This window comes from Garra rufa, chromosome 21, assembly GCF_049309525.1.
Source record: "Garra rufa chromosome 21, GarRuf1.0, whole genome shotgun sequence".
Classification (NCBI taxonomy): Eukaryota; Metazoa; Chordata; class Actinopteri; order Cypriniformes; family Cyprinidae; genus Garra; species Garra rufa.
The window spans coordinates 42100066-42112450 of NC_133381.1; the positions used below are offsets into that span (position 1 = coordinate 42100066).

Consider the following 12385-nt stretch of genomic DNA (forward strand, 5'->3'; position numbering starts at 1 on the left):
GCTGTTTGTTATTCTCCCCAAAAAATGATCTGACTTTTGCCAAACGCTCGAAACTGAAGGAAAGCTGCGTTCTGTAGCTTGTTAGCTATTATTGTGACGCGATCATGGCGGATCTGCGAGGGCTTTGTGGTTTCAGGTTAATGATGGGCCTCGTCTGGTTTGGCTGAATCCATCAGGGACGCTGACATGTCCTGGCTGGTCTGCTCTTGTTGTCCTCTCTTCCCATTTGTTGACTCTCTTCCCCATTGTTGTTCTTTGTGGTAATGAAGGTACCGCAGCGAAGCCAAGACACGTCCGACGGCCCCGCTTCTGCTGGAGCTCGCCAACCAGGTACTGAAATACACGCTTTATTATTCTTCTGCTCCGTTCTCCGGCCCAGTTTTGCGCAAACACAATTAACCCAGAAGATTCAAAGATTCATTGGGAGTTTTCCCAGTCTGTTAGTACTTATAAAAATTGGGCTAATGGTTGGGCCTATTAACCAATGATTTGGTGCAATTATCCTTCATGGAAAAATAGTTGAGTGTCATTATCATAAGTGACATTCATAAATGCGTCTGCGCTCTATTATTGACACGCAGGTCAGTGGTTAATATCTCTATTTAGGTGTGCTGTTTACATATTGAAACTCTCTCTTACATCAAAAGCTTGATTAAGCGCTGGAGTGGTTTCTGTGTCAGTAGTGGATCTGAGGGTCTGTGGGATTGGAAGGGAGCGTCACTAAATTACACTCAATGAGGTTACAGTGAATTACAGTGAGAAGTGTTTGCACGGCTCTCTCTCATTATGGACTCATTCTCATGTACTGCTTTTATATGTCATTCACTCAAACTGATATCATGAGAAATAATCATACCACCTCCATTCATTACTGCCGGAACCATCAAATCTGTTCTGTTTTTGTCCAAATCCCTTTTATTTTGGATTTCAATTTAATACAAATTAAGGAGATGCACTGCAGGCAAAAACACTGTTTTTTTGTGCACCTGTCAAGTTTGAGATTTTGGGCTTTTTGGTTTTTCATAAAGTGTTTTTTCAGACTAGTCAAAAGAAAACATTCAAAAGACACTGTTAAGTCTTTCTTTTTTTGGCACTGTATCTATTAATTATATATTTTATATATATTGTGTGTGTGTATGTGTGTGTGTGTGTGTGTGTGTGTGTGTGTATATGTATATATATATATATATACTGTCTGTTCTAAGTATTTTCTGAATTATGGACTGACAAAATGAGAAAATCCTCTGTAAAAACTTTTGCCTCTAATTTGTCAAAAGAATTAAAGAAGAATTTTGAAATTGACTTCATCAATTGTTTAGATTTTTGTACTGGAAATGTATGCAAATAAGCGCATATGTTATTGAATAATGCTCATTTACATATTTAACCCTAATATTTTAGAAAACTTGTAATACAAAAAATGTTTGCAATTATCAATGTAATCAATCAACTGTGTTAGTAAGGTCATAACTATTAGAGTTTTTTGTTACCCTGTTCACCTGCAGTGTCTCGCCTTAAAAAATGTATCTTTTTTCACATTTTAATAATAATGTTTTAAATATATTGTCTTCTGATGTTGTGTGTTGTCTGTTTTAATTTTGCTGGAGTCTGTTTTATGATAAAAATTGTGGTTATTATGCATAAAACTTATTATCCTTAAATTATCCTCAAATAAAATAAACAATTAATTTTTATTTAATCATTAATTTTTTGGCAAACCAAGTGCTGCACAACAGAGTTTTACAGTTTATTAATTAAAACATGGACAAACTAACACAGTTTAACTCTGGGTTCTTGTCATATTTTATTGCCATTTTCTAAACTGTAGTAAATTAACTGTGAAAATGTGAGAAATGTTGAAGGTGTCTGAAAAAATTTAGGTTTGACTGTAAATACCTTTAAAAATTCTATAATTATAAATTATTATTATTACTATAAGTAAAAAAAATCAAGTTAAACGCATACACCATGCTGACTTCACATTTAATACAAATTTAAAACATTAATAATATTTGAGCATTTTAATAATAATAGGGCCCTATGAAATGTGTGTTTTTTTATTGTGTTGTCTGTTTTAATTTTGCTACTTTCTGTTTTATGATTAAAAAAATCATAAAATATAATCAAACATTGCAGTAATTATACATAAAACCTTTAATTATCCAATTTTCCTCAGATAAAACTTAAACAATTAATTTGCTTTACAGTTTATTAATTAAAACATGGACAAAAAAAGTTTTTTTTTTTTTTTTTTTTTTTGGTGGGAGCAGGACACTATAGTTAATTTATGTAATTGAGAATGGCAAAATAAAGTAAACTGTGACATATTTCTTCATACAGTGGACTACCAGTAAAATTGATCCAAATTTGGGACACTTTGACCTGACCATGTTTTACTTAAGTGTTTTTATTTAATTGACAGACTGAACAAAATGAAGCATTGCTTGGTAATTGGTCAACAAAGTATTGATAGTTGTGTAAATATTGTCATACTAACAGTTGTCAGAATTTTTGGTTGATTGTAATCCATTACATACATTTCTATCAAAGTTATCTGACATTATTATCAAGATTATCAAAGAAAAAGAGACACTCAAATAAGCCTGTATTTATAATTCATTGTATATTATTGTCTTATAATAAACTTTATAATATGTTGTATTACTTCATGAATGCTTGGCACTACACTTACAATACTTACCTGTTTGTATGAGTATGATTTATAACACACTAAGAACAGCATGTAATATCCACTTAAGTTGTAATGGATTACACTTCCCATTAGTTATACCATGTTGGCAGTCTCTTTCTTGCCATTGTTTAACAAAATCCTATTGCATTGTTTGAGATGTATAAGGGTTACCAATGACCTTAAATGTGAAATGAGCATTAGCCTCAAAGGAAACACTCAAATATTAACAACCACTCGTAAGATATAGTAAGATACAGGGCAGGTGCTGCATAAATAGTGTCAAAGATATACATTTATATTAAATATCTTCATAACTGGTGCATCTATAATTAATTATAAAGTAAGTGCGTATGACATGGTGTTCATAAATGTATTGTAACTGTTGTGATTATGCATGTGATAGGGCTGTGCAATTAATCGAAATTAAGTTTCGATTTTGATTTTCGCTTCAAACGATTATGAAAATAGGACATGCTTGATTTATTCATTTTTATTCGATGTCGTGTTTTTTAAAGCACGAAAGAGAATTTGTGCTTTTCTGTGTATGCTTTTAGAGATGGAACAGAACACGGACAAGTAAAGTGAACGTTTGGCTTAAGATGCGTACCTAAACGCTCAAATACATGCAAATATATGTCAAAATGCGGCGTTTGGTGATTATTCGTGTTAACCTTCCTCAGTTATGCCTCAAATAAATGTAAACAGTTGAGAATAAAAATCTGAAAATCCATGCAGCTCTCAAGTAATATTCCTCCTGCTGTCTCTTTGCTTAATGTTCATCAATCAGCAAAAGACAAAGACAAAATCACTCACTGCTCTTGATGGAGGGACTTTTCTAGTTTTTATAAGAAACAACAAGACTATGCTGTTTTATTTTACATTCAATTATTACAATTTAATCAAACTCTTTCATTTGTAGCTTTTTTTTATATTGCTATCTTTAAATTCATCAATCAGATAAAGTTCCGGTGTTAAATAATCTTGATTACAATATTGGCCAAAATAATCGCGATTATGATTTTTGCCGTAATCGAGCAGCCCTAGCATGAGATGATACAACAATATAAAGATCTGATTTTTAATAAAGTATTTTTTGTAGTGTATGAGGGAGCACAGGAACTATGTTTAATAATGTTGCGTTTTTTTATTTTGCATTATAATGCGTTGTGTCCGCAGTGATAGTGAATCAGTTTGTGACGTACAGTTTGTTGTTGAAGGATCTGAACGCTGTTCCTCATAAGTGTCTCATGACTCAGTTTAATGCGCTACTTCACATTTACGCTTTGCTCTTATGGCGCTCAGCTCGCCACTAATTGCTATAGTCATAGCGCTTTATGGCACAATATATATCGCCAACTGAGCTACACTATAAAACTGATGAGAATTAGAGGCCATCCCTCGTCTGTGGTTTGACACGCAAACAGCGAATCCAGCGCCGGTCCTGCAGACCGAGTCTCGTGTCTGTTATTTAACATGATTAAAGAATGATGAATGTGATCAGAGCTTCATAACCGTTACTCACACGTTTCAGACGAGAGATCCGCTCGTGATTAATTTGAAAGCGATGAGAACGAGCACCTGAATCAGGCGGGGAAACCTCACGCAGACGTCATTATTCAGTGTCGGCTCTGATGTGTCTTTGTGCGCTTGCCGTGTTCCTCATCCAGCCGTGTTACACGAGAACATGAGGCCGACGAGAGTGAGTCTGAGCGCTTTAGAGAGACACACACCTCCGGCTGGAGCACAGGAGCGTTCACACTGTCTAACGATGACGAATTCTGTCTGAATGATAACAGACGGGAGGATGTTTCTTCTGTTCAACTGCTGTACTGACTGTGTTCAGAAGGAAACCTCACATTAAACATGATTTATGCACAACCAGCATCATCAACCATCAGTCTACCGATGGGGTACTTTACACTTTTAGTAATAGTTCACCCAAAAATTAAAATGTGCTCACCCTCGGGCCATTGGGAGGAGTTTGTTTCTTCATCAGATTTGTAGAAATGTGTCATTCCATCACTGTCTCGCCAATGGATCCTCTGCGGTGAATGGGTGCCGTCAGAATGTTAATGAATTTTCTTGTATGTCAGTTTAAGGCAATAGATCACCCAAAATATCCTCCCCCTCAGTTCATCCAAGATTAGAATGAGTTTGTTTGTTCATCAGAAATGCATCTTTCCGTCACTGTCTCACCAATGGATCTTCTGGAGTGAATGGGTGCCGTCAGAATGAGTGTCCAAACAGCTGATAAAAACATGACAATAATCCACACCACTACAGTCTATCAGTTAACATAAGATGAAAGAAATAAATACATCAATGAGACATTTTTAACTAAAATACAAGTCTGTAATCCCTAATAACGCTTCCTCCAGTGAGAAAGTCCGTCTCCTGTTGTTTCTCACATCAAAATCCAGCCACATGTTTAGAGCTGTTTTGGCTTGTAAACGGTGCTTGATCTGTGCAGATTTCTCTCCTGATTCAGACCAGACCACTTTTTCACTGGAGGAAGCGTTATTATGAATTATGGACTCGCATTTTAGTTCAAAGCATTTTAATGATGGATTTGTTTCAACTTTTCTCAAGATGTTAACTGATGGACTGGAGTGGTGTGGATTATTGTGATGTATTTATCAGCTGTTTGGACTCTTATTCTGACGGCACCCATTCACTCCAGAGGATCCATTGATGAGACAGTGATGCACTGCAAAAAATGCTTTTCTTAGTTAGATTTTTTGTCTTGTTTAAGGCCAAAATATCTAAACATTCTTAAATCAAGAAGGATTTTCTAGACAAGTAAGATTTTTCTTGTTTTCAGACAATAGTAAACATTAAGTGAATTTTTGCTTAGAACAAGCAAAATAATCTTCCAATGCTGTAAGAAAAAAAAACTTATAAAATGCTTGATTTCAATTTTTTGTGTATATTAACTAGAAGTAAACAATTATACTTTTAATAAATAAGTGAAAGAATGGTGCTTTTTTGTTAGTGAAAGGAGGTGAATAACCTTGCAACCTTAAGATCAAACTAAAATTTGGTATTGAATAGAGTAGTTTTTGCTTTAAATTTTGACAAAACGGAATCTTTATAAAAAAAATAAAAAATAAAAAAACATTTTGTAGCTTTTCTGGGACTTAATGTTGATTTGTGGTAATTTTGTGTATGTACATTTTAATATTTGAAAAGATATATTTATCATTTCTCATCTTACAGTAACCATTGGGTTTAATGGTTGAGCCTGATTCATTTAGTCAATACAACAAAGCATATAGAGGATTCTTTTTTTTTTTCCAAAATAAAAAATACTGATTCCATTGATTAGATAAAAGTAAAAACTAAAAAAAAAAACTAAAACGAAAAATTAATAATAAAAAATGTAAACCGAAATTCTTAATATCTCTATAACTTTTTGTGTCTGTACTAAATAGATTATATATTATGTATACTGCCCTCCAAAGGCAAAGTGCAGTATCTACGCGAACACTGAAACTGAGAAAAATGCCTTTAAAGTTTTTACCACAGCTAGTCAAACATGTTGACACTCTCATTTCTCTGAACATTTCTCTGAAACGGGACAAAATTGAACCAGAAGACTTTGCCACAAGACAAAACAGTTGTCACAAAGTCCATTTTAAGCCTTAACTCAATTTTGACCAAATGTGTAGTTACTGCGCTTTGCCTTTGGAGGGCAGCATAGTTATCTGCACTTGCATAGATTTGATTTTCTTTTTTTTTTTTTTTTTTTTTGAAGTAACAAACAATACCTTTTAAAGTAAAATCCTAAGGATTTTTATCAGCTGTTATGTTGTGGAATTCTGTTAAAATGTAAGACACATAAAATTGGCGTGACTTAAATGCTAGTTAACTACAGTGAGTTGAATATGAATTACATTCATTAAAATGATGGCATTGTTGCATGCAGATGAAGAGCTCTGAGGAGTAAATGGACACCAAAAGTGAAAGTGCTAACTTTGATTATTAAACGATTACACAGTGAATATTGATCATTAGTGCATGTTGATCAGTGCATCTCTCAGACTGTGTTTGTCTCTGTCAGGTGGACCTGTCTCCGGCTCTCCTGGCCCGTCTGATAGTGGAGTGTTTTCTGGAGGAGCGCGAGGCTTCAGTCTGTGAGTAGAGGTGTTTATTTCCTAATGAGAGACAGACAGACTCCTGCCAGCGCTACCTGCGGCACATGAGGGACAATTAAGCGTCCCGCAGGCCGCCCAGCACTTAACCGCCGTTTAGATCAGTGCTGTGTTATTTATAACCCTCCATTTATTCTGAGCCTCGTCTACCTGAGCGCCTCCTCCTCCTCACACTCCCACTGCATCAGACACCCAACAGAACATCTATCACTATTAAAGCATTAGTTCACTTACAGAACAAAAATGTACAGATAATTTCTCCCTTGTCATCCAAGATGTTCATGTCTTTCTTTCTTCAGTTGTAAAGAAATTGTTTTTTGAGGAAAACATTTCAGGATTTCTCTCCATATAGTGGACTTCTATGAGTTTGGGGGTGAGTACATTATCTGTAAATTTCTGTTCTGGAAGTGAACTAATCCTTTAAGCATCTGTTGATCATTGGTGGGAGCTGATTAGTATGAATACAGTGCCTTGCAAAAGGCATTTTTGTCACGTTTTGTTGCAGGATTATGTTAAACTGCTTTAAATTAGTTTTTCCCCACATCAGTTTACACTCCATACACCATAATAATGACAAAGAAAAAACCAGATTTGCAAATTTTACAAATGTATTAAAAATCAAACACTGAAATAAGTAGATTGCATAAGTATTCATACCCTTAACTCAGTCCATAGTTGAAGCAGCTTTACAGCCTCAAGTCTTTTTGGGTCTGATGTGACCATCTTTGCACATCTGCATTTGGCAATTATCAGTTTTTGCTCTGATCTGCATTTTCAGCTGTTAGACCTTTTCTGAGAGGTGTGTGTCTTTCTAAATCAGACTCATTCAAATGAATTTGCCACAGTTTAACTCCACTCCAAGTGTAGGAACATCTAGAAGCAATATGATGCTCCTGAGCTACATTTCCAGTGTCTCAGAAAAGGGTATGAATACTTATGCAACAGGATATTTTCAGTTTTTTATTTTTAAAAAATTTGCACAAATGTTAAAATCCTATTTTTTGCTTTGCCTTTATGGAGTAGGGACTGTAGATTGATGTGGGGAAAAAAGTAATTTTAAAGTAGTTTAACATAAGGCAACAACATAACAAAATGTGAAAAAATGAAGGGGTATGAATCTTTTTGCAAGGTGCATGTGTGTTTTTTTTTTTTTTTCTATTGTTGCTTATATCCAGCATTCAGAAACCTTTTGTACTGTTTTAATTATGTGATTGGTTTCAGACTCAGGTGAAATCTTTTAGCAAAATATTGTAATGCACAGGAGTAAAGATGGATACTTGAGTTCCTTTCTTCTGAGAAATACACTAGTGAGTGAGTGGTTTTCATCACTTGGATGTCAGTAGAAGTGGACGATGCTTGTCCTTTAAGCGTTCAGTGAATACAGACTCACACAGTGTCCGCCATCTTCCTCTCCGCTCACACACACACACACACACACACACACACACACACACACACACACACACACACACACACACACACACACACACACACACACAGGTTCAGTATGAGTGTTTGAGAGCAGTAGTACTGTGCATCAGAGACACGTGTGCTGGATTTAATCAACAGAGAGATTCCAGTGCATGCGTGCTGCGCTCCACTCTGCCACCGCACACTCGTATGTCAAAGTCAAGCGTGTGATTACTTTGGAGCGCTGTTATCCACTGCTTGTCAAAACGCTCCTGCCGTGTGTAGAACAAGGCAATACTGTGTGACGTAGACCACCCTCAGACTGCTGGAAACTCATTATAAATCAACAGCATCTCCACAAGACTCCACTGACCCCATGCTTTGGCAAACACACAGCCTTATCTGTTTAGTTATGGCATATTATCACTATGATCAAGCTGAATAGAGCTCATATGGAAACATTGTACAGCAACGCATACTCTAGAGACAATTGTTTGTTGCTTTTGTGGCCATAAAAAATGGCGTAATTAGGGAAAATATCAATATTATTTAATTCCTTCAGAGTATTAGTCATTAAGTATAATAAGCTTAATGTGAAGTGTTTTAAACTACTGTGTACTAACATTTAAGGGGAGACACTGCTTTTTTTTCATGCACCTGTCAAAATTGAGATTTGGGCCGTTTTTGGTTTTTCTTAGTGTTTTGTGACTAGTGGAAAGAAAATATTCAAAAGACACTGTTAAGTGTGTATTTTATATCACTTTATCTATTTGTGTCAATAGATTTCGATTACAATCCATATTTTTAAAGGCCATGAGTTTTTTTCTCCTACACTGAGCCATAAATCTCCACTTCAGCAGCACTTACACACACCACACTTTACATTTTTATTCCTGTCTATATCCTGAAGGGATTTGTTTATATATAATTTGCTTGATTTTATACATTTTATTCCCCCAAAAATGGTAAAAAAAAATTCTGTCGATTCTACATTTTTTTTTTTTTTTTTTTTTTTTTTTTTTTTTTTTTTTCTGAATTACGGCGTGACAAAATGAGATACCCAAAATTCCCTCTGTTAAAACATTACAAAAAGTAACAAGAATTTTGAAACTGACTTCATCCGGTGTTTAGATTTTTGTACTAGAAATGCATGCAAATTAGCGCATATTTCAGTAAATAATGCTTATTTGCATATTTAAACCTAACATTTTAGAAAACTTGAAATACAAAAAAATGTTTGCAATTACCATTGTAATCCATCAACTGGGTTAGTAAGGTGATAACTTTTTTTTTTTTTTTTTTACCCTTTTCACCTGCAGTGTCTCACCCTAAAGTAATTATTTGTTACAATGTGCTTATTGTGCACATACATGTTATTACATTGCAGGTATTTTTAAATACGAGTACGATCTATAATTAATTTCTGTAGTTACATCTATAATTACACCTACGCATAGCTCTTAACCCACCAATAAACCAACCTATACCACTAAACCTGTCCGTAAACTCACTCGTAGCTGTGCTTGTACACAATAACTACATTGTACTTCATTTTTTTTTTTATGTAAGTACATGTGTTTTTCCCAATAATCTGGCTGTAAAAATCAGGGGATTCCAGCCTGCTTTCCAGTTATCGTCTAATATCAGTTTTACTAGTTTTGTCAAAGATTTTAGAGAAGGTTGTAGCAGAAGAATTCATAAATTATCTACAGTTTGGTTTTAGACCGTAACTTTCTACAGAAACTGTAAGTTGTTATTTTTTGGAAAAAGTGAAGTATTCTTGGGATCAGGATCATATGGTGAGAGCAGGGTTTATTGACCAGAAAGAGCCATTTGACACAGTTAGCCATACTATTCCGTTATCTAAATTAAGTGCATTTAATTTTAGTAAACAAACAATTAAGTGGTTTGTTTCGTATCTAAATGAAAGAGCAATGTATGAGAATTGAGCAGGAAAATTCATCATTATGAACAATAAAATGGGTATACCTCAAGGTTCAGTATTAGGCCCATTGCTTTTTAGTCTGTTTATAAATCATTTACCAAGTTGTTGCCTTGACATTCATTTAATTAATTCCTAGACAACTTTATGCTGATTAAATGGTATTTTACATATCTGCTAAGTCACCAGCCAAATGGATGCTCAAATGGAGAAGATATCCCTGAGGCTCCAAGAAAATCACCTTAACTTGAACATAAAAGCAGTTAAGCAATTAAGTTTTTAGGAATTGTCTTCACGACTAAAATTTGATAAACATAACTTTAAAAACACACAAAAAATAATATTTACGTTTTCTTTTTTTTTTCTTTACTTTTTAAAATTAATAATTGATTTTAAGTTTTCAAACCTAAAATGCACTTGCTGGCTTTTGCATTTCACCCCAAAACAGCTGCATAGCTTAAATTTTAGCCTTCAGTTCGACTGCTAACCTTATACAGTATTACAGTTAATCGATCTAAAATGGTGCACAAATAAGCGCTCTGAACTTATTTACCCAGTGCATTATTTTTTTTCCGTGCACCTGTGCTCTACTTTTGTGCTTTCCCTGATAGTAACCCTGGTTGTCCATGCGGTTTCCATATCAGACAACAATTCAAAATAATACAAATGTTTTCTTAGAGGTTTAAAATGTGTGATAAAAACATATATGAGGTGTTTTGAAGACGAACTGAATTTTTATAATTAAAGGACAGTGCTTTCATTAGGTTTCATAGTGTGAGAAGAATGAATCCTGTGTTGATATTCTTTCATCTGAAGCGTTTTCCAGAGGCTCAAGCCTTTCTGTTCTCTGCGGCGTTAGCGTCACGTGACGCGCCGGCCGTCCCCAGTAGCCCAGCTCGGATTCAAATGAAAGTGACGTGTATTTTGACACGCCGTCTTCTCCTCCAATGACCCGTCTGTCCCGCGGCAGTCGACTCCTGCGCACATGGGCTCCACGCTTCAATTACTGAATCTCCCTGTGTGAATATTAGACTTTTGTAATGTGTTGCTTTCATCAAACAATGCCCGGGTAATTGTCTTTGCTGGCAATTAGCTAACAGGTTTGTCCGGCGCTATCGGCAAGCGCATCCATCATTCCCGCTCGCTCTGTGTTTCCAGCCGGCGCGCGGATCGATAGCCTCATATACGCCAGCCGCGGCCTCTCAGCCTCGCCCTCGCGCACCACCGTCTTTTATTTTCTTTCGTTCCTTTCTTCCCTGTTTGCATTTAAGAGACGCAGAAATTGTGCCTTTGGGACGGCTGAATATATATCCACTCACTTCAGCGGGATCAATAGAGAGTTTGAAATTGTTTCTGAAGTCTTTTCTCGGGTGAGCGTCGCGTCCGTGTTTTCCCCAGACCGTTGCAGCGGCGCGCGGCCCAGATGGATGCGCATGTAAATAAATCAATACGTTCAGGGCATTTTCAGCACATATCGAATATGATATCAACATCTATAATCCTTCCTCTCCTGCGGACGGCTGGGAGGGATCTTCTGAACGCTAGACTTTCCTAGAAAGCACGTCAGCTGGTCCTTTGACTCCAGTCTCTTTGGTGTTTTGTGGCTCAGGGCTCATGTTTAAATGAGGTGATTGTTACATTCTGCCTCGGTTTACGTTACCTTTTCATTTCTTTAAAAGCATTTGTTCCCGAAGATCCAGTGAATAATGCTTACCGCTTGTTCCTGCGCTGATGGCGTTGAGGTTGAGCATAGCTGTGAATGCTTGACAGAAGCAACAGCCATTTTAATTCCACCTTTTTCAGCTTTTTCCGTTTTTCTATTTCTCTTCCACATTATGTGATATTATATGTGTTAACCACTGACCTGCCCATTTTGGACTTCACATGCACAGTACCATACTACTGATGAAAGTATGAGAAAAATAAAACTGCTAGTTATTATAAATAATGCATCAAAAGTTTTGGAAAGGAATATGATTATTTCAAATAACCCAATCCTATTCAATAATGTTGGGCATTACAGCTTACATTTGCACAAAAGGACACGGTTGTTCAAGTGAACGCGAGCATGTTAGTCAACAACTTACAACATTCTAGAACAATAGTGTACTCATTATAATATTATGAATATAATACACTGAAAAACTGTTTGGTCACCCACCTAAACTGTCCCATATGTGACCCTGGACC

The 12385-nt window shown here is 35.8% G+C and overlaps 1 protein-coding gene across 2 annotated transcripts in view; it reads left to right on the forward strand.

The window, feature by feature from the left end:
• The window catches only part of cdin1 (CDAN1 interacting nuclease 1), a 94407-nt gene that overhangs the window by 26836 nt on the left and 55186 nt on the right, over nt 1-12385 (forward strand). For both annotated transcript variants that reach the window (XM_073827369.1, XM_073827370.1), the window contains exons 5-6: nt 270-330; nt 6753-6825. In XM_073827369.1, the coding sequence (XP_073683470.1) occupies nt 270-330; nt 6753-6825 (134 nt within the window). The remainder of the gene's footprint in view (nt 1-269; nt 331-6752; nt 6826-12385) is intronic.